This window comes from Lemur catta, chromosome 1 (assembly GCF_020740605.2).
Source record: "Lemur catta isolate mLemCat1 chromosome 1, mLemCat1.pri, whole genome shotgun sequence".
Classification (NCBI taxonomy): domain Eukaryota; kingdom Metazoa; phylum Chordata; class Mammalia; order Primates; family Lemuridae; genus Lemur; species Lemur catta.
This window is the reverse complement of record NC_059128.1, coordinates 27861034-27884636: the sequence shown is the minus strand read 5'-3', so window position 1 is coordinate 27884636 and position 23603 is coordinate 27861034. Positions and strand designations below refer to the sequence as shown.

Here is a 23603-nt window from a genome sequence, read left to right as displayed (position 1 = left end):
AATGACATTGGTATTTTGATGGGAATTGTGTTGAATCTGTAACTCACTTTGGGCAGTATGGACATTTTAACAATGTTGATTCTTCCAATCCATGAGCATGGGATGTTTTTCTATTTGTTTGTACGTCATCTATGATTTCTTTCATCAGTGTTTTTTAGTTCTCCTTGTAGAGATCTTTCACTTCCTTGGTTAAGTATATTCCTAGGTATTTTATTTTTGCAGCTGTTGTAAATGGTGTAGCATTCTTGATTTGACTCTCCACTTGACTGTTATTAGTATGTAGAAATGCTACTGATTTGTGTACACTGATTTTGTAATCTGAGACTCCACTGAATTTATCTATCAATTCTAGGAGTCTTTTAGTGGAGTCTTTAGGGTTTTCTAAGTACAGGATCATCTCATTGGCAAACGGGGATAATTTGCCCTTCTCTTTTTCTATCTGGAAGCCCTTTATTTCTTTCTCTTGGCTGAATACTCTAGCTACTATGTTGAATAGCAGTGGTGACAAGTGGGTACCCTTGTCTTGTTCCAGTTCTTAGAGGGAATGCTTTCAGCTTTTCTCCATTCAGTGTGATGTTAGCTGTGGGTTTATCGTATGTAGCTTTTATTATTTTGAAGTATGTTCCTTCTAAGCCTACTTTGTTGAGGGTTTTTATCATAATGGGTCTCTGGATTTTATCGAATGCTTTTTTTGCATCTATTGAGATGATCTTATGATCTTTGTTTTTACTTCTGTTTATGTGGTGAATTACATTTATTCATTTGCATATGTTGAACCATCCTTGCATCCCTGGGATGAAACCCTCTTGATCATGGTGGATTATCTTTGTGGTGGGTTGTTTAATTCAATTTACTAGTATTTTGTTGAGGATTTTTGCATCTATGTTCATAAGGGATATAGACCTATGTCTATAGTTTTCTTTTTTTTGTTGTATCAGGGTGATACAGGCTCTGCAGAACGAGTTAGGGAGGATTGCCTCCTTCTTAATATTATGGAACAGTTTCAGTAGAATGGGTGTCAGTTGTTCTTTGTAGGTCTGGTAGAATTTGGCTGTGAATCTATCTAGGATAGAGCTTTTTTGGTTGTTGTTGGGAGGTTTTTTATTATTTCAATCTTGCTGAGTGTTACTGGTCTGTTCCAGATTTCTGTTTCTTCCTGATTTAGGCTTGGGATGATGTGTCTTTCCAAGAATTTATCCATTTCCTCTAGGTTTTCTAGTTTGTGTGTGTAGCAGCTTTCATAGTAGTCATGGATAATATTTTGTATTTCTATGGTATCAGTTGTAATGTCTCTTTTTTCATTTCTGGTTGAGGTTATTTGAGTACTTTTTCTTCTATTTCTAGTTAATCTAGATAGTGGTCTATCAATTTTGTTTATCTTTTCAAAGAACCAAACTTTGTTACATTGATCTTTTGTATTGTTTTTTGTTTGTTTGTTTGTTTGTTTGTTTTCAGTACTGATCTGAGTTTTGTTATTTCCTCTGCTGGCTTTGGATTTTATTTGTGTTTCTTTTTCTAGTTCCTTGAGGTGTGACTTAGGTTATTAATTTGTGATCTGTCTTTTTGATGTAAGCATTTAAGGCTATGAATTTTCCGTGTAGCATTGCTTTTTCTGTAGCCCATAGATTTTTGGAAGCTTGTGTTGCCTTTGTCATTCAATTTGAAAAAAAAATTTATTTCCATGTATTTGTGTAGTTTGAGAATTCCTCTTGGAATTGATCTCTAGTTTTATTCCACTGTAGTCTGAGAAGATACATGGTATGATTTCAGTTTTTCTAAATTTGCTGAGACTTGTTTTGTGGCCTAACACATATGATCCATCTTGGAAAACGTCCCATGTGCTAAAGAAAAAAATGTATATGCTGCAGTTTTGGGTGCGGGGTAGAATGTTCTGTAAATGTCTGATAGGTCCATTTATTCCAGAGTCCCATTTAAGTTCAGTGTTTCTTTGTTGATTTTCTGCCTCAAAGATCTGTTTAGTTCTGTCAGTGGAGTGTGGAAGTCCCCAGCTGTTATGATGTTGCTGTTTATTTCTTTCCTTACATCTAGTAGAATTTGTTTTATGAATCTGGGAGCTCCTGTGTTAAATGCATATATTTAGGATTGTTATATTTTCTTGTTGAATTGATCTTTTTATCATTATGTGGTGAACATTTTTATCTTTTTTTACCATTGTTGATTAAAAGTCTATTTTATCTGATAAGAGAGTATCATGGAATACTTTTTTCCCACCCCTTTACCTATGAAAATCTTTGTACATTAAATGGGTTTCTTGGACACAGCAAATATTTGGGTTGTGTTTTTTAATCCATTCAACCAATCTATATCTTTTATGGGAGGCAGGGTACATTAAGACCATTCACATTCAATTTTATTATTGATATGTGAGAGAGTATTCTGGTCATCATTTTGTTACCTAGTTGTTTTGTTCTCTCTCCTGTTACCGTTTTATAAGAGCTGTTAAGTTTTGACTTTTGGATGTTTTTATACTGGTGGGTATCAATTACTCTGTTCCGAGTGTAGAATACTTTTAAGCATTTCTTGCAGGACAGGTCTAGTGGTGAAAAATTCCCTTAGTGTTTGTTTGTCTGAGAAAGACTTTATTTCTCCTTCATTTATGAAATTTAGTTTTGCAGGTACAAAATTCTTGGCTGGCAGTTATTTTGATTCTGGCTTGTAAGGTTTCTGTCGAGAAGTCTGCAGTTAGTCTGTTGGGTTTTGCTTGGTAAGTTACTTGATATTTTCTTCTCATGGCTCACAGGAGTTCCTCCTTCACTTTGACTTTGGCCAGTCTGATGACTATATGTCTTGTGATACCCTTTTTGCAATGAATCTCCTAGGTGTTCGTTGAGCTTCTTGTGTCTGGATATTTAGACCAGGGAAGTTTTCCTAGCTTATTCCGTCAAGTAGGTTTTCTAGGCCTTTTGCTTTTTCTTCTTTACCCTCAGGGATGTCTATGATTCTTATATTTGGCTGTTTTACGTAGTTCCATATTTCTTGTAGACTTTGTTTGTTCCTCTTGATTCTTTGTTCTTTATTTTTAACTGGATTAATTCAAAAGAGTTGTCTTCTGGCTCTGAATTCTGTCTTCTGCTTGGTCTATTCTTAAAACTTTCCACTGTGTTTTGTATTTCCCTACATGAATTTTTCATTTCCAGAAGTTCTATTTTTTTTTAATATATATCTCTTTCGTACATTTTTCATTCATTTCCTGAATTACTTTTCTGATTTCTTTGGGTTGGTTTTCCATTTTCTCTAGGATCTCATTGAGCTTTCTTACAATCTATATTTGCAATTCTTTATCTGTCACTTTAGTATTTTCATTTTGGTTGGGATCCATTGCTAGAGAGTTGGTGTAATCCTTTGGTGTATCCTTTTACTCTGATTTTTCATACTTCTGGAGTTCTTGCACTGATTCCTTTTCAGCTGGAGCAACTGTCACTTCTTGTTTTTGGGTTTTCTTTTACTTAGGTCAGACCTTTTCCCCCCCTCACTCTTAAAGATGTGCCTATAGCATATGTTGGGTAAGGACTTTTGGCTTTGCTTGTGGGTATTTTGAGAGGGGTCTAGGTGGATACCTTGGTTATAGATATCCTTAGTGTGGTGGTTTTCTCAATTGCTAGTTATTTGTAGGCTGTAGCAGTGTTGTGCTGTGTGCATGGATAGATTCCTTATCTCTTGTCGACAAAGGGAGATGGAAGTCTTTGAAATCCTTTCTTTTTCCCTAGCCCTGTGGTCTTCTTAACAGTATGAATTATGTTGGGATGCCCCGTTCAATCTCTGAGACAGTAGGTGATGCTTGTGGGTAAGAGTCAGCCACAACCTGTATGATTGAGTCAGTAAATGCTCTAATGTTGCGCTTGCAGGAAAGAACCAGCTACAGTGGTGTTTTTTGGAACCTGTGACCAGCTTTATTCGATCAGGAGAAGCACTCAGATGTCCCAGGTGGTGGGTAGGCCTCTGGGGAAAGCCACCAGGAAGGGGCTAAAATGACCCCACCAATCCAGAAAGTCTGCCCGTGGGGGAGAGGTAGTCTGGCATTCACAGTCTGGCAGATGGGAGTGGGTTTCACTCTTCTCCCTCTTTCCTTGCCCTATGGATCTCCTTCCAGGGTCTGGCCACAAGCAGCAGCCCAAACTAGCAAAGGCACCGCAGGCTGGGAACTTCCCTGCCCAGGATCCTGCCACGGACTGAAAGCGCTGCTTTCCTGTGAGGGGAGGGGTGCTCTGCAAGTGCGCTGCAGCTCAGACCCACACCACACTCTCCTTTTAATTCTGCCCACTTGGGCTTCCTTACTTCCTGAGACCAGTTCACAAATCTCCCCTCTATGCCCCCAATGAACATGATTGAGTCCTGAGGGTATGCCAGGGAGAAGCATGCTGGTCCCAAGTTGCCCGTGGCATGCTCAAGCAAGCTTAGTGTCCCTTTGCTTTGAAGTATGCCCTGTTCTTCTGGAGCAGCCAAGCAAGCAGCAACGGGGAGGGCTGGGGGGGGCAGGAAGCTCACAGTCCGAGCACTCCTTGGTCCACTGCAGGCCTTCAAAAGGAAAGGGGTGGGCTCCACTCTCTGTGGAAGCCTTGATCTGGTGAATACGCCAACAGAGGGGAAGCAGCCACTCCTGAGAGCGTCGGCTCAATCATTCCTTGGGGCACCCATGCCAACTCATGTAGGAACTTCCGCTGTGCGTGAGGGAGGGCAGGAGAAGAGTCTGAATGGAGGAGAACTGGCATTCTGGTCCCCTTTGTCCTGAGGGGCTCCCTGGGCTTGCTGTACTCTCCTCTCCCCTGAGGAGCAGCCTACCCTAAATGTCCAAGCTCTGGGATCACACAGTTCCCCTGGGGCCCACTGGCCCCCTGTGGCCACTGCAGTCTAGCAGGGGTTGGGAAATGTTTGTGTAGGGAGTGGGGGCCAGTGACAAGAAAACTGAAGGGATGAGGATCCCTGGAGAGGACAAAGGTACACAGTGGGTCGAAAAGCAGTAGGGCACCTGCTGTCTTGGCTTGGGTCTGGGGTGACAGGAAGCAACCCCAAGGGGGCCGGCAGCTCAGTGCTCTGTTCCCAGGAATCTCCCAGTTCGCTGGCAGCAGCAGCTTCTGGGCTTATGAGGGTAGAGCAGCTCTCCAGCAGTTCAGGAGCCTGCAGTCTGCCAGAGGTGTGAGGGAAGGAAGAACAAACACCTCTACCTAACCTTTCCGTGGGCTCCAAATTCCCCGGGGGTTGATCTCTGCCAAAACCTTGCTTCTCCTTGTTCTGCTCCACAACTTCCTCCCATGGAATCTCTGGTAGTTCTGGCACTTTCCCCTCAAAATTACACCTGGCTATGTTTTTTTTAACCTAAAATTTTTCCTTCTTTCTGAGGCAATCTGGTGACCATTGTCTTTAGTCCACCACCATCTTGCTTCCGAGCCTACAATATATCAAATCTGTTAGTTTTTAAGAGGTTTCATTTGAATGGCTTGTGAAGGTGTTCAGTAGAGATACCTAGGAGACAACTGGAGAGGAATCTGGGCTCTCAAGTCACATTTGCCTCTTGGGCATGGACGAATTGAGGAGTTTTACTTTTTAGTATCTATTCTTATTCTTTTTTATTAGAAAACCTTTTCATTGTGATTCTTTTATCCCTTCTGTCAGCTTTCTATACCTGAAACTCTATCCTGCCCTGCTGCAGAGGGTGCATAGGTTCACTGTGGGACATTGCTTTATTCCAGTGAACAAGGTTCTGTCTCAAGGCTTCAAAACTTTGACTTAAGTTTAAGATAGCTTTATGTGCAAAACTGTTGACAATACCAGACCCACAGCTAGCTGTTTTACTAAGAAAAGAAAACTCAGCCTTCTCTAGGGGACAGCAGTAGTTTAGCATAGAGTGCAGGGGACTTAGAATCAAGAGACCTGGCTTATTGTGACCTTGAACAAATGACTTAGATTTCACTTCCTCAGCTATAAAATGGAAATGACCTGCCCTGCTGCAAGAGTCAAGTGACTTGTGCCAGCATTAGCTTCTGAAATAAAATATCATTGTCAGTAAGGTTTAGTTTATACCTAGTCACAATTGTCAGCATCACTTACTGATATATCCCTGTGGTTGCCTGTTGCCTGCTAGAATAGAGGAGGTAAAGGGGAAAAATATGTCTGTCCTGACCACAAAGCTCTGGTTTCTGCCTTGACCTCCAGTTGGCAGGATGAGGGATACATCACTTTAGAAATAGATATATTAGGCACCCATGTGGAGCACATTTCTACTCTGGTATTGTGTGAATTCAGTAATTCTAATTAAATCCAACAACTGTAATGCTAGGCATTTTTTCATGGAGCTTTTAAGTGATGTTGCTACTATCAACCCAAATTATGAATATTAAATAGCAAAATCTAAACATTCATTCCAGAGTTTGAGTAATAAAATTGGAAAACAAAAACGCATACAAAAAATGTATCAGTCCCACTGTGGTCATATACTCTGGAAGGATTAGTATGAGAAATTGGAATTAATTGCTATGTTAATATCACTTGGGTTCAATTATCTTCTGCTCTGCCATCCTAGGAAACGGCATAAGCAATTCAGCCAGTTGAATTCTGGCAGGTTTTAGAAGCATACATGTTTTCTCAATCTTATTTTTTTTTTTTCCCTCTCCTTCTGTTATTTTTTGACATCCCCTCCCCTTTAAGGCGATTTTCCAGCTGTTCCCCTAGGGAGTACTTTTATGGGGAAGTTTCTTTTGTAGGCTTCCAGCTGGCTTCATTTTCACTATCTCCATGAAGTCGCCGCCTTTGTCACATTTATATGATATTATCCATTATGCATTGCCTTGGGATTTTCCCTTCTAATTGTTGACTTGTTTTTGGTTTGCACATGCAGGCTGTCTCCTGGTTCGGACATCTATGTGACAGTCTCATCCATGGCTCTAGCAAGATCCCAGTGTCGTAACTCCCCCAGCAATCTGTCTTCATCCAGTGATACTGGTTCTGGGGGGGGCACCTACAGGCAGAAGTCCATGCCCGAAGGGTAGGTATGCGTTTGTCCTTTTGTATATGGTCACTGCTGACCCCACTGTCTTTTGTCTATACTCAAGACGTGTAAGATGATTTTCATTCAGCCAGCCTCAATCCATTTCCAAAGAGGAAAATGTAGGTAATATTCTAGATAGAGAAACATTTTAACAGTTGGTTCAAACTACTATGTAAGACGTTTACTATTCTCTAGTCTCTATGAAAAACTCAGTGGCTGAGAAATCAAATTGCATTGGTTTCTCCATTGTGTATATTGTTTAGTTTCACAGTTCACGTCTTAATATTTCCTCCAAAGTGAACTCAGCAGAATACCACTTGCACTGGAGTTTGTATTGCTGTTAACACAGGGGAAATGATAATCACATCTAAAGCTTAAAATTATTTGTCTCACACTTTAAGTCCCTTGAGGGTTTGTTTTTTAAAAAATCTTTCGTGAAACACTAACTGCTCAAAAGTAACTGCTTCTGAAAAGACGCAATAAAAAGCTAAACATACATGATTTTAGAGGCCACTAAAAGGGGAAAAAAATGCAATGTCTGAAGCTGGGAAGTAATTAGCAACAAAACATTACATGACGCACACAAGCCACCTTTGCCCAGAGGAAGAGTAAAATAACCATCAAAGACTTCCTGCTGGGAGTTCTCTCTCTCAGGAACTTGAACCATTTGACAGTCCAGTAGGAAGTGTTTATAAAAACTGGTGTTTCTATTCTACATTTTCCCCCAAACATATTTTAACAAATGGACGCATGATTTGGTTACTTTCCTGAGATTTCACCATGTCACAAAATAAGCATGCTTACTAATAATACCCTTATTTTTTATTCATAACCATTAAGTATAGTTTGTTGTTGTATCTAAATGTTGCTAAATGTTTATGTTAACAGAAAGTAGGTAATAAAGCCATTGTAAAATATGCTTCCCACTATAAAATATGCTTTCCCCCGCCCTACTATCTCCCCCAAGACTCTTTTGGGTAGTGTAGGGGCCAAGGGAAAGCTTCCCGTTTGCCCTCTGGAGGGTCGCTGAAAATGAACTGACAATGGACAGATTAATGGGAGAAAAGACACACCTATTTATTTAACACGCATAGGACGAGGGAACTGCAGGGGAATGATTACTCGATAACCCAATGGCATATAGGTGCTGATATACCCTTCCTCACGGGAGAATGGGAGATGGGGGGTGTTGGACTAAATGGTTTTCAGTGGAAATGAATGAGCCCAAAGAACAGTGGCCTGGGACAGAGTTCCTCTGAGCTCTGGGGTTGCTGGTGGGAAGGTTAGGGCAGAACTTCACCGTGAGCAAAGGTGGTCTTCTCCTGTAGATAAGGTCCCCCAGGCAATCTCTCAGAGCTGCCCTCAAAATAGAAGAAAAGTCTAGACGTGATGGTGATTCCCAGTCTCCACTCTTCTCAGGTGGTCAATCTTTCCTGGTTATTTGATGAGATTCCTAGGGAGGGGGGGGTCTCAAGACTATTACATCTTTTTTTAAAGATGTTTTCTTAGATATGGAAATTTCAGAGCCCCTCCTGGTGCTTCCGTGCTTCGGGAAAGAGGAGCAGAGGGACAGGGAGTTGGGGAAGGTCCAGGGGAGCTGGAAGCTGTGTCTTCAGTACAGCTTGTCAGAGCGCCATGTTAGGGCCCCAACGGTAGCCTGTCTAGAGTGCACATTTCTTTAATTACTAACGTAACAATTAGAAAAAAATTTTAAGCTCTTATTCATGAGTCCCTGCAAAAGGTTTATGAATTACATGTCATTGTACCATAATACAAGCCCAACTAATTATGTCATAATTTAATTAGTAGATAGTAAATGGCCTGGTTCGACTTCAAAACTAAGAATTCACTGAAATTTCAATGTTAATCTAGCAATAAAATATAAATTAGCCAAAAAATAGCCCACATTGTTTTCTTCTCTCTGTGATATACTCTAAATGTATGCTAGAAAATTAAGTTGAAATATTAATGTTTTGATGAATATTAATGTTAAAAACATGACTCCAGTGCCCACTGCTGCCCAGTTTTTGTTAATGAGATGGTAATTATTCAACTTGATTTTTACTAATAGGTGATATTGAGGTGATCTTTTATGAGAAAATGACGATACAGTGTTTTTCCTCTAGATCCCAAGTAGTTTTTGTTTATATCAGTGGTTGCTCATGGGCTGGATTTGATCCTAGAGATACCCTTACCAAGGGGAAAAATGCTGATCTCTACAGCTGACCCCAGTAAAAACAGATAGGTGCAAGTTGACAGTGAAGCTGGAATGTATGTGGTCTGCTGCAAAGTCGCTAAACTTTAAAAGGCTCAAGAGCGTGACATAGTAGCTAGGGCAGTGCACAGTGATTGTTGTAATGTGCCACTGTGGTGTCCTCCCTCGACTCTGGCAGACTGCTCAGCACCCGCACCTATATAACGCTGTGTGACGCACGCCTGCCCCTCCCTGAGGTGAGGACGTTGAGACCATCCAAACGCGATGAGAGGTGAAATAACAGGGTAGTTAGTAATACCTGCTCCACTTGAATGTGGGGGGGATAGGCACCTGTACAAGTTTAGGATGGGAATGAGAGGTAGTTAAAAAGCAATGCTGTTTAAAAGACACAGGGCCCGTTCTACCCTAATTGGAGATTTATTTTGGGGCCACACACTTTGATGGATACCGACAAGGCAGGACCTGTCCAAAGGGAGGGTCTAGGTGAGTGAATTTAAAATTCAAATCTAACTGTGACTCTTAAACTGTTAAGTGCTTCTCCAAAAAGAGGCACCATGTAAAATTTAGAACAAGTTTTATCTGAGCTCTTCAAGGACTGCACCTCTGTATCCCTGATATCCTAGCACACAATGAATGGGGGCGAGGGGGTGTGGAATATATAAGAAGTGAAATTAAAAGTTCACTTGGTGAAATGTTTTTCAAGGCAGAGTTTAAAGATAATCTTCCCTCTTACTCATTTAAAATCAGATAGAAAAAAAAAAACATTTAAATTCAAAGGTTTAAAAAGTTCTGTTTAGTTTCCACTGCTACCAAAAAAGTAAAAGCTAGCAGGGCACAGTGGCATGTGCCTATAGTCCCAGCTATTCAGGAGGCTGAGGCATGAGGATCACTTGAAGCCAATAGTTTGAGTCCACCCTGGGCAACATAGCGAGACCCCATGTCTACAAAAACATAACAAACGAAAAAATATTAGCCAGGCATGGTAGGGCATGTCTATAGTCCTAGCTACTCAGGAAGCTGAGGCAGGAAGATTATTTGAGCCCAGAAGTTTAAGGCTGCAGTGAGCTATAATTGGGCCACTGCACTCCAAGGTGAGTGACAGAGTGAGACCCTGTCTTAAAAAAAATAAAGCATTATGGCCAGGAGTGGTGGCTTATTCCTGTAATCACAGTACTTTGGAAAGCCAAGGTAGGAGGATCACTGGAGGCCAGGAGTTCAAGACCAGCCTGGACAACATAGTGAGACCCCCTGTTTCTACAAGAAATAAAAAAAAAAAAATAGCTGGATATGGTAGCACATGCCTGTTGTCCCAGCTATTGGGGAGGATGAGGCAAGACGCTCCCTTGACCCCAGGAGTTCAAGGCTGCAGTGAGCTATGATTGCACCACTGTCCTCTAGCGTGAGCCATAGAGACCCTGTCTCTAAAAAAATAATAATAAAATAAATGTTTTTATAGCCTTCTCTACTTTGCAGATGCTTTATAGAGATCCTTGGATCCATGTAATGGAATTGCTGATTTACACATAAAGAAATAGAGATAAAAATTCAGTGACTTTTTTCAGCCATGCTGGGTGATAGAGTTGGAACTTGGCTCCGTGTCTTCCTGCTCCTTGTCTCCTGCCTTTCCAACACGGCACTTGCTGGGGCTGCGTGTGCACTTACCAGTCTGTAGCAAGTACGCTACCCATCACGTGCATGGATTGGTTCAGGACCTATTTAGTCCTTTACTGTATAATTATTCATAAGTTGACTAGTAACCACACATAAGTTAATGAATTTAGACATGAATGTTTGAGTTCTACACTCTGACACTTTGTCATGGGCTCAGTCAACATTTGCTTTGCTGATATTGCTGATCAAGGCATATGCCTTAATTAAGCATATAAGTCTACAAAAGGAAAAATAAAACAGGCTCACTAAATAGCTAAATAATCCTTCCAGAAATAGACTTTTGTTTTTATTTATGCCAGTTTACCTACTTCCCAGTTGCCCTTCCCAAAGGCAATTTAAAACTTACACATTTTGAAAGTGGTTTCCACATAATATAAATGATAGTAATCTTTGTCTTTCAGACCACAGAGCAAGTGCTCAGAAAATACTTGTTCCAAGAATGACTGACTTAATGATTTAGTAAATTACTGAGTTAAGAGAAACAAACCCCCAAAATGTACCATTTGGAACATATATATGGAATATGTCGATCGTGAAATTTTTTCTTTGGCCGTGAGTGACAGTCTGAGGTTGACTGCACAAGGGCTAGAAGATTTTGGTTTCCTGCTGTTCATAGCTTAGGTTAGCTCAGGCCCAAGAGCTCTTGCCCTTGTTAAGTTAATATACACAGCAAACATACCTTTCTGGGCCGGGTGGTGTGTCTTGACCACAACAGACACGTTTCCACCCCCACGTAAACACACACAAGGTGGGGAACACAAGTACAGACACGTAAGCGAGAACCGGTAGTACCTGTCAATTAGAATTTAGCTCATCACACCCAGGGCTGCCGGCCTCTCGTGGGCGAGGCTCCTGATGTTGTCGTTGTCTTTGTCTGGGGAAATTCCCACAGGTTCGGAGTGAGCCGCAGATCCCCAGCCTCCATTGACAGGCAGAGCACCCAGGCAGACATCGGCGGCAGTGGAAAATCCACACCCAGCTGGCAGAGAAGCGAGGATAGCATTGCCGACCAGATGGGTAAGTAAGTAATTTCCACAAAAAGCAAGTTGCTTTTACAAGGTGACTCCAGCCACCTCTTGATGATGTTATCAAAGCATTCTGTTGTAAAGACAGCCCTAGTTAATAACTATGACTTAAGTCTCTGTTAGATTATGTATAAGTGAAAGAAAGAAATAAGACCTGAGAGAAAAGTCAAGGAATTCTCGGTGACCCCAAATTTAAAAATAGAAAGAGCACAGGAATTATTTTCAGCACCAAGATTAAAAGACTGCCTTGTGTCCTAAGTACATCCCCCCCACCTTGTTTATTTGTTTTTACATAGTGTAAGTGCCTTGAGTGATTCCTTGTTATTTTTAATGTTGCCTTAAAAAAATGTATACATACAGAGTGGGAAAGAGATACAGTTATTGTTTAGTTGCATCTAGAGCTTGGTTAGAATCTCTTTCCTCCCTGGTGTGCTTTTTTAAAAATTCTTTTCACTCTGCTATTAAGCTGTCAGCTAAGGAAATGTCTTAGCTATATAAAACAGCTGGATGGGAAAGATTTGCATTAGGGAGCTCTCATTTGGATTTCTGATGCATGGCCCTTCCTCTCTCTATATATATGCTGTTGTTCCACAATGACACCACAAGACTAGTTGCTAAAATTTGGCCATGAAACAAGATTAAGTTTCAGCACAGTAGCATCAGGGATTGGGATCAACGCAGTTGATCCATCAAGGACTTGAATCTAGACTGCTAGTTTTTTTTTTTTTCCTTTATTTTATCTTTAGTAGCATTACCATCAGTGTGAGATAAAAAGGTATACATTTCAGGGCTGAAAAGGTTAAACTTTTAAGGCAAAGACCCATCTTTTTATCTTCTCTGCAAATTCATTGTTTTGTCCTGTTTTAATGACTGTGCCCAAGTAAATGTACTAGCCATGAACACAGAAGGGAGTGGAGATGTATTTAGCTAAGACAGAAGTTGAGAAAGACAAATACGGTTCTTAGGTTCTGAAGACATGCTTTGCTCCAGTAACTGCAGTGAGATGGGCCTTGTTACTGGAGCCATCTGTCATTCCCCACTCTGATGCCACCCACCCCCAACACAGAAAACCTGAGCATATTCTGATCGGCTTTTCTGCTCTTGACAGAATGTTTTTAATCCCATATGTTTTGATACTGTTGAGATGGTAACGACACATGTGAAAAGGATCCCTTCTTCATGACTTTAGTGGCTTTTTTTGGCCCCTAGTGCAGGCTTTGAGCTGCCAGCAATCCCTTTGTACAGCTGCCTCCCACTCACGGGACGTCATGGGGAATGAGCAGGTACCCTGGGGCTGGAAGGGGTAATTATAAGCTTCTTCCTAGACCCGTATTCATCCTCTCACACACACCTCCTCTGGGCTTTTTTTTCTTGCATCCACTTTAGTTTAGTGGCATCCCACTCTTAATAGATAAGAATTTAAAATGAATAGGGATGAATCTTTTTCATATATTTGTTCATCCTCTTAGTAAGGTATACCTTTTTTTCTTAATTATGGTGCCCCTAGAGCCTGCCAGAGAAGCCCTTTCCACCACAGTACAGGAGGTCCAAGTGGTGTCTTTATCTAAAGCTTCAAATAAAATAACTAAAATAATTTTTTATCATTCTTGATATCCCAGCATTCTGGGAGAATAACCCAGCCTTTCTTAATTGGCACATCAGAAGGAATCAGAAGACTTAGCTGGTCTAAGCCATTGTAGGGCGAATTCAAGAAAAATAATTACTGCATTTTCGTTTCTCAATACCCACCATTGAGTGTATAAAGGACTGATCTGTCTACACTCAGTTTATAAGAACAACGTTCTCTAATGACTTGCAGCGATTAAGAATGTTGAGGAGATTGTTATTTGTTAGGCAGACCCACCTGTCTTTGTGTATCAGCGTGTTATCAACTGGTACCCTGCAGACAGTGGAGACTTGAGCTTGCTGAACTGGCTCACACATCTCCCTGGATGTTTGCTTTTCTGCCTCTCTGCTCTTGGAAATGGTTGAGAGTCAGAGTCAAGGAGTGTGTTGCCCAGTCCTCTACACGTTAGGAAGGGTGTTGCAGAAGTCCGGAATTCTTGCTGTTAGCTATACTTGGGTTAAAGAGGATCCTTTATCTCTCATTTTTGGAACCCCATCTTGAACGCCAGCTTGGAGTCCAAAAGGAAGCAATTGTTTTAAGTAAACTAGTTGCTGTGTGTCTTTTCTGTTGTGCTCAGCTTACAGTTATAGAGGACCTCAGGATTTCAATTCTTTTGTCCTCGAGCAGCATGAATATACAGGTAAAATATTTCCAAAGTGTCATGGTAAGTAACACATGATTGCATCCATGCCTGTCTAGGTAATGTAGACCAAGCTAGGTTAGCCACACTTTGCAATGAATGAATTTCATAAATTTAATCCATATAACCTAAACTTTTCCCCCAAACCAAAAGTTGATTCTGAACTTTGCTGTGTTGTTCATGGCTTTTGGTTTGGTGGTACTTGGCTATGCTAATGTGTATGACGTGACAAATTGTCACCAGCTGCAAGCTTTCTCCATCAGCCATTTAGTTTCTGACCTGCTGTCTATTGTGTAGACTCTTAACAAGCTTATTGCTGAAATGCAGAGTTTGCTGGTCAGTGAATTGAAAGATGCAATGGCAAGCCATCTTCATTTGTCACCATGTGCTTGTATCTGTTTAGTGCCTGCACCATAATGTCCTATGCTGTATTCCAGAGCCAACATGCCATCTCCCAGCAGTATCAAAGGTACTGCCAGCTTTCCGAGAGAGCCCCAGTGGGAGATTAATGCGGCAGGATCCAGTGGTTCATTTGTCTCCAAACAAACAAGGGCATGTAAGTTAACTATAAACTTATAAAAGTCATAGATTCCCAGCAATGTACCTTGCTTGCAATGTGAAAATGGTACATGTCTGCTCTGCTTTCCTCTGCATGGTCAAAGTGGAAGCCATCCTGACAGAGGGTAGGTGTTTGATGTCATGGTGGCAATTTCTGCTGCCATGGGCCTAAGATAGCTTTGAGATAAATTGTCATTTCTCATTGGTATGCCCCTGCCACCCCCCTAGTTCTAGCTGTAAGATCATCTAAAACAATCACAAACAATCCTAAAATGATGGGAATAAAAATATGCTAGAAATAAATTTTTATTTCCTTATACAATTGCAAGCATGAGATCTGGTTGGAGAACCAGTCCAAGGGCCAGACAGACAGCTTCCCATACACCTCCGCACTGCTTCTCTTACCTTCCGTGGCGGCACACATTTTACCCTTTTTCCATAGGAATAATCGGTTCCTGCTCACTTACAGGTGGAATTGGGAATACCAGGCTATTCTCCACCTCCCTTTTACACTGCACTAGATTCCTTGGCCTGTCTATTCACTGGAATGTGTATTTATGTCATTCTCTTGGATGAGGAAATATTGTATTTCATGTTCACTAATTTATAAAATGCCAAGAAAACTTTTAATGAGAAGGCTCATATAAGTTTTGCACTAGAGAAATGAATATTGAAGTCAAAAACCCAAGAGAGCACACCCTACACTTTACTCTGTGGAGATTTACTGAGGAAATGTGATATTGTCACAGTTCTACTAGTAAATGATAGATTGTCGCAACAGATCTGTGAGTTTCCCCTCCCTCGTTAATATAATTTTTATATCGATTACATGATAAGATAATTTGGACAGACTTGGTGAAATAAAATATATTATTAAAATGAATTTCACCAGGTTTTTGTTTGTTTGTTTTTATTTTTTTATTTTTAAAATTTTGGCTACTAGAAAATTTAAAATTATATATGTGGCTCACATTATGTTTCTATAGAAAGCTATTACATACTCTGTACTCTCAATACGTCTCCATTCAAACCAGCCACATTAAAAGTACTGAATAGCCACATGGCTGAGGGCTCCCAGAATCGCCAGTACCGTCCCAGAGCTAAAGAAGTTCTGCCCTGTTACAAATAAATGAAAGCTTAATAACACCACTTTTTAAATTGTTACTGAGAAAAACTAGAGTGACACCAATAAAGGAACTGGGATTAATTTTTTTCCTAAGGGAAAGAGATGTTTCACTTGGAGACGAAACTGGCATGTTCTCCTCCAGCCCCTGCCCTTGGCCAATGGAGAGCATGCTCATTCCTCCCCAGAAAGAGACACACACACACAATTCCTTCTCTTAATTTCCAGCAAGTATCTAGACTTCCTGCCTCCCTCTCGTTTAAAAATATTATTTTACTCAGATGTGATTTAAAATCTTATTTCTTTGGTAAACTCTATAAAATGTTCTTTCTAAGCATGTAAGCTACTATGTAGAAAGGGTCCTGTATACATTTTTTAAATTGAGATATTATTCACATCCCATAATATTCACCCACATAGAGCATACAATGTGGTGGTTTTTAGCATATTCACAGAGTTGTGCAACCCGCACCGCAGTCTAATTCTGGAACATCTTCATTACCACCCCTGACTACTTCCCATCCCCTCCAAGAGACAAACACTAATCTACTTTCTCTCTCTGAATTTGTCTATTCTGGACATTTCATATGAATGAAGTTATATAATATGTGGCCTTTTGTGTCTGGCTTCTTTCACTGGACATAATGTTTTTAAGAGTCATCCTTGTTGCAGCATGAATCGGTACTTCATTCCTTTTCACAGCTGAATAATAGTCCATTGTATGGATAATACCCTATTCTTTTAATCCATTTATCAGTTGATGGCCATTTGGGTGGTTTTCACTTTTTGGCTATTATGAATACTACTACTATAAACATTCATGTAGAAGTTTTTGTGTGAACACACATTTTCATTTCTCTTGGGTGTATAACAAGAGTGGAACTGCAACTGTCTTCCCACGGGGGCCACCCTGTTTTATATTCCCAACAATGCCAGCCCAGCATTCATTGCTGTCTGCCCTTTTTATTATAACCATCCTAGTGGGTGTGCAGTGGTATTCCATTGTGGTTTCAGTTTGCATTTCCCTAGTGACTAAGGATATTGAACATCTTTTCATGTGCTTGTTGGGAATTTATATATCCTCTTTGGAGAAATCGCTCTTCAAATCTTTTACCCATTTGTTAATTAGGTTATTTGAAGCACAGAAGGTTTTGATTTTGATGAAGACCAGTTTATCTGGGTTTTTTTGTTTGTTTCTCATGCTTTTGGTGTCATACTTAAGAAACCACTGTGTAACTTCCATAGGTGTAAGTCACAGAGACTTATACTTGTTTTCTCTAAGAGTTTTATAGTTTTAGCTCTTATATTTAAATCTTTGATCATTTTTTAGTTCCTTTTTCTATGTGGTAAGTATCCAACTTCATTCTTTTTTGCATGTGGATATTCAGTTGTGCCAGCACCATTTGTTAATAAGACTAATTTTTTTCCCATTGAATTATTTTGGCAGTTCTGTATAAATTTTACCTCTAAGCATGCCTTAGAGGGCTGTCTCCTAAATAGATGGTAATTGGGGAGGCAAAAGGAGATCTCTTTAGAAGTTAGTCTCATATTCAGTCTTTTAGTTACTCTGAGCAAGTAGGGCTTTTAGAATCAAGCATGCTTTCTAATTATAAGCTCTTTGGAAATGTCATTTCCTTTCTATTTTTAATGACAATTTGGATTTCTTCCTGATTAAAATGATCTCAGTACTATTGATACTTTGGCATAAGTCAAATAGTAAAAAATGGATTTGAAAAAAAAAATTGCAGCACCCTCTGCCACGGAGACACTTGTGAATGGGCCAAAGTCACAGAGGTTCCAGGCACTCTGGACTCTGACTTGTCATTATTGGAACTTTTGTGCTTTGAGAACCCTATAACTGGACACAAGTCAGTCTCATCTCCCATGATTGTTCCCTGGTGTTCAGGACGCAGAACCTTGCACTCAAGTAAATCCCGCTTCCCTTGCAGTCCGATAGCCACTACTCAAGCCACTCCAGTAGCAATACCCTCTCCAGCAACGCTTCGAGTGCCCACAGTGACGAGAAGTGGTACGATGGGGACCGCACAGAATCCGAACTCAACAGCTATAACTATCTGCAAGGCACCTCTGCCGACAGTGGCATCGACACCACCTCCTATGGCCCCAGCCACGGCAGCACGGCCTCCCTGGGGGCTGCCACGTCGTCACCACGCTCGGGGCCTGGCAAGGAGAAAGTGGCACCTCTGTGGCATAGCTCCAGTGAAGTGATCTCCTTGGCAGATCGGACTTTAGAAACAGAGAGTCATGGTATGGACCGGAAAACAGAGTCCTCCCTGAGCCTGGATCTCCACAGCAAGAGCCAGGCAGGCGCGAACCCTCTGACCAGGGAGAACAGCACTTTCAGTATAAACGATGCTGCTTCCCACACCAGGTAACTGACTGCCCTTCCGTGCTGCCGCCCCAGTGCCCAGCCCCGGCCTCAGTCCCGTTGCCTGGTCTCATCCCACTTCACTTTGCTCACTAGTGTATAAGGAGAGGAGCTTTTTCATGCAGTGACGATTGTACTTATATATTTAATGCCTTTTATTTGCCAGCAAAAATATTTTAGAACTACAATCCTAATGTATTACTTTAAACTGTGAAAAAGATTGCAGATTTACTTTTTGTAAAGTTGGATTTGACCTTTTTGAAGTTTCCTGTGTACCACAATTAGAGAGGAATTTTATAATTTTCAGCTAGTGAAAAAGAATATATACTGGGACAGCCTTTTGAAGATATTTAAAAAATACTGACCACATTTTTAAAAGAAAGGGGTCTTTCCTGAGACTAGGCGCGTTATTTGCACGCTGAGCGCATCCTGGGCCCTGCCTCCCTGCCCGAGCACATCACCGCCCTGATGTTTGCGTGGTGGTTCTTCTTCAGTAATTGGCTCCTGACAGTGATGTGTTGAGAGGGGGAGGTGTCCAACAGGGAAGTGCAGCTAAAATTAGACACAGCTCATCTACCTTTCGGAATAGGAAAGTACACATCCCCCTGTATCCTTGGAGATCACCCCACTAGACAAAATAAAGACTATTTTTCATTTCCTCTTTTGGATTTGAGCCTCAAACCCCAAGTATGACAAGATTCCTCCTTTTAGGGAGGAAACATTCCATTGCTGTCTTCGTGGGCCTGTTAATCTCCGTGGTGGTTTCTCTTCTTACTTTTCATTGTTGTCAGTCACTGATTGACTTGTGTGACAGTATCTCACCTTGCTATCTTCTGGGTCTCTGTTACTGTTAGGTCCTAAGGAAAAATACTAGAGAAGCTTAATACAGCTTTATTTTTCAGACAGAAATCCAGGCACATAATCTGTCAGTAAACCCCAGATAACCTTAATGAGAGAGGACATCTGCTACTTAATTTGGATTTAACTTGATCAGTTAAATATTCAGTTTTGTCTTTGTGTCTGTATTCTTACCGATGACATTATTGAGCTTTCTTTCTGTTAAAATTCCAAGCTCTGTGATAGGAAGCATTTCACAAGTTTTGTTTCTGTTTACCACCACCACATTGCAGATGGAAAAATGATTATGAGAGGTCTGGAAACTCCGTGACCCCCAAGCAAAACTGAAATTGGGAAAATAGTCTCAATATTCTTGAGTACCAGGCATCCTGTAACTGTTCCACAATTCAGAAAATAGAACGTTTGGTTCAAAGGGTATAAGAGATGTGTTTGGAAAATCAGGACAGAAGGCTGGGCATCAGATGCCATAATTATAGAGACACAGAATCACATGACACAGAATTAGGGCACTTGCTTACTGTTTTGGGTACATCCCCTTCTCAATAACTGTAGTGCATCGACTTAGAACATTTTTCAGATCAGAATAGTTTCTCTGTGGTTTCTAGATTTAGTTTGACTCCTACTTCTTTGGTTTTCAATCATTCGTTTTGGAAAGGAGGATACCTTTTCTTAAGAGTAGTCTTTCGTCTGAAGATGATGTATCTCTGGTCTGATTTGATGGCAGAAGAAATCGGTTTATGAAGGTCTTGTCTCACATGGAGTAGGGTTGAAAAGAGCCGGGCCCCTGAAGGGAAAGCACAAGGCCAGAGGCTGTACCGTTATCTAACAAATCCTCGGTGATTTACAAAGTGCCCTAGAAGCAAGCACCTGGGTTTGCATTATCTGAATGTGCTGACTGGAGCCCCTGAAGGCCTCAAAGGATTATCTAATTTTTCTGCTTCAAACTGGCTATGCAGAATTGTTGAAATCATCACTTAGAAATAACTCTCCTATTGAAAGTCAAACTTACTAGAGAAGAGAAGAATGTGGCCTTTCAGGGAAGGTGGCAGGGCTTCCCACCCACTGATGGGTTGAGTCACATCTGTCTCCGGACTGGTAAATGGGGAAGCTTCGGGACTTTGGGCTGCTGATCTTGGCAGAGTGAGCTGGATAATCAGAGCTTTCGCAGCCTGCCTTTTCTGGAGGAAGAGGAGATGTAGCCACCAAATACACATTGCTAGAGAAACTGAAATCACAGCAAATTAGAGTGTTTGTGTCTTCAGAAGACAGGAACAGCAATTAATGTGGCGATCTCTTGACAGTGCATAAAAGAGCTTGTACCTGGGACTTGGTGACAAAATCTAAATTACAGTGATTAAGTTTTGCTGCATCTTTCTGGCTGGGCTCTGCTCCTACCCGCTCTGTCCTCCCATCTCCCCGTCGGTGACTGTGCAGGTTTTTTGTGGCACCCCCATGAGAACTGCATTAATGTAGGCTGGTAATTACACGGGGTTGCTATATCTGAATGTCATTAAGAGGAGCCAAACACACTGATAACTTTCTACAATTAAAAAAGGTCTATTAATTGCTCTCGTGTTGCTCCCTGGAATCTATATGTATTTTTTTTATGAAGCTTAAAAGTTTAAGGAGACGTTTAAAACATTGGGCTTTTTTTGTAATAGCTGTTTCACTTTCAGATCTTAAAATGAACTACTCAAAACAATGATTTATGGTGAGCATAGTAGAGGTGAAGATAGTTCTAATTTTAATATTCTCACCAGCTGGATTCATTTTTTTCTGAGAGTCTTGGCCTTGGCAGTAGGCAGTACCAGTTTGTGCGGCAAACAAGGACCTCTACGGTTAGTATGAAGTGCTCTCGTCCTGTTGACCAGTGGTGTTTCTGGTGTTGGAGTCCGATTTAAGACCACACACTGAAGATAAAAACTGCACATCATCCTTGCACATGCGCATCTCTTCAGTGACATCCTGATCTGACTTGTTTCGGTGTCCAGACTTCTGGGCCCACCATGCTGCCTGTCTCCAAACTGTTTTCCTCTTGCTTCTCTTAGGCCCCCTCAGAGCTCTGTGGCCAATCAGTACCCACCTATGTGATTACTGTACATTGGTACTGCCACCCAGTGTAAGCGCTTTCTCACCCAATGTGTTCACCTCAATACCTTTGCATGGTGTGTGCCACCGTGAGCATCGTAGGTAGGTGCTCAGCACATTCTGATGAGCAAATCGGAAGAACTTCTGCTTAAACGTTCCCCCTTTTCTGCCTGATGACTCAAGGCTGCTACTAATAAACCAGTTCAAAAGTCACATAAATCCTCAACTCAAGTCTTCTGGAAAACCACTACTATGTTTCAAAGGTTATTGTACAGATGTGTCCATATTCGTAGAGAGCTGTAGTGGTTTTATGTTAGGTGTAGGTATCAGAGTGTATGTAAAGTCCTTGTACAGCATGAATTTTTGGTAAAGTCATTTCTGTATAAAAGTCTTTAAAATCTGTCAGTAAAGTATGACAAGGAAGAACTTTGTAACAGCTTATATGCAAATATCAGTCAGGGTCTGGCTATGTGTTGGTCAATGTTTGACATTCACTAGAGGAGCTGATTAAAGACTAAGAAAAATGCCTGCCTGCCTGCAGATGTCAGTACAGTTCAGTCTCATGAATGTGCTTTTTCTGGTTGACCTAATAAGTCAACTGTTCATGCCAGAGAAGCTGTATGTTTCTTGAGAGCAGAGGAAAAAGAAGGGCCTCTTATGTGTAGTTTACATTGAACATATGAAATGCCTCAGGCCGCTCTAACTACTGGACTGTGTGTGCCTCTGTGTGTGTATTAGAGCTAGTGTGTTCAAATTTGTCCTCTGTGCCCTCTTTGGCATCCTATATTTGTGAAAAATATGCCTTCCTTCTTCATTTGGAAATTATTCAGTTATCTTTATCTGTAACATTTCCCTCTTTAAGTCTTTTCTGCCTGGATTTTTTTTTTTAATTTACTAATAATGAGTTGCCTCTCTTCTACATTTTTTCTCTAATGTGAGAATATTATTTTTCTAAGTATTATGGACTAATTCAGAATTTGAAAGTTCAGCCTCTAACAGAACAAAACCAGAACTTCCCAGTAGATGTGATTGGTTCCATTTGCCTTAACCTCGTTGTTGGGTGTGGATCATTTTAATTAGTAACTTTTGTCTTGTGGCCCCGCACACAATGAACATTCAGAATCATATTGAATTTTGCTTCTAGATGACAGAACTCCAGGTGATATGGCCTCAGTTGTCTTGCTGCATCTCTTCCAGCTTATGGGGGTGGGTGGTTATTTTATCCAGAACTTTAGTTACTTTTAGCAACCTCAAAGACTGAACAATAGAACCACGCTGTAGTTGAAATTTCAAGTGAACATTGAGAAAGTGAGCCCTCTGTCAAGCCGCAAAGGCTTGATGCAGAACTCACCGACATAATGTTTGTCATTACTTTGTTCCATGAGGCAACTAATCCACTCATCCAGTGGATAAGCCCAAATTCTCCAAATGCCATTAGATCATAAGGCCAAAGGGAATTCAGAAAGGGCAGACAGTCCGTTCTTTGTCATATTTAAAGCATCCTACCAGGATGAGAGTTTATATAATTGCTTTATATGAATAAAAGGAAAAAAATCTCATGAGGAGAGATTCCACAGCCTTTCTGAGCACGTAACAAGTCCTCTCCCTGTTTATTTTGTCCCATTCCTCTAGCTGCAGCTTAAACACACAATTAAGAGAGAATAAATGTGTTTTTTTTTTCCTGAGCTGAGTCTTTTCTAAACATGAAGAATATTTTTGACATCTAAGATTATAAAAAGATATGGTTAGCTCTTCTTGGCTTAATCTAGTTGTTAATCTAAGGTGGTCATTTGAAAAAAAAGAAAGAAAGAAAAATTAATTTTGTTGCAGCCTTCCACCTCCAGGCAAGTTGAGAGAGAAACGGGGAAAATAGATAGCCTAAGATCCAGGATCAAGTCTCAGTTCTGCCATGGTACCATGGACCAGCTATGTGGCCTTTGGCCGTCCTTCATCTGCAATCTAGGAGATGGCATGTTGGCTGTGGACCACAGCAGAAGACATTATGGTGCAGGCACTGAGCAGATACAAGCACATGGTGACAAATGAAGATGGCTTGCCATTGCACCTTTCAGTCCACTGACCAGCAAACTCTGCTTGTTAAGAGTTTACACAAGACGGCAGGTCAGAAACTAAATGGCTGATGGATAGAGCTTGCAGCTGGTGACAATGTGTCATGTCATACACATTAGCATAGCCAAGTACCACCAAACCAAAGGCTTAGTCCAAATAATGGCTGTTCATGTGTTTGTTGAGAATAAAAAAGGTTGTCAAGTGTTTTACAAACTGGAAATGTCCTTTTAAGACCAAGGTTTTCTGTCATTTCCTTTTTTAAGCTCTTCATCACCTACCTTAATGCAGTTATCTAGTTACTTTTCCTTCAACAAGTATATGTCTTCCACAGCTTCT

General features: G+C 40.9%; 1 protein-coding gene across 10 annotated transcripts in view; it reads left to right on the top strand.

Annotated features, from left to right (window-relative positions):
- The window catches only part of SIPA1L1 (signal induced proliferation associated 1 like 1), a 358554-nt gene that overhangs the window by 311788 nt on the left and 23163 nt on the right, over positions 1–23603 (top strand). For 7 of the 10 annotated variants that reach the window (XM_045564653.1, XM_045564608.1, XM_045564626.1 and 4 more), the window contains 5 exons: positions 6854–7000; positions 11782–11906; positions 14119–14181; positions 14619–14737; positions 17812–18254. In XM_045564653.1, coding sequence (XP_045420609.1) covers positions 6854–7000; positions 11782–11906; positions 14119–14181; positions 14619–14737; positions 17812–18254 — 897 coding nt within the window. The remainder of the gene's footprint in view (positions 1–6853; positions 7001–11781; positions 11907–14118; positions 14182–14618; positions 14738–17811; positions 18255–23603) is intronic. The other 3 variants (XM_045564679.1, XM_045564663.1, XM_045564673.1) reach the window with 1 other exon arrangement.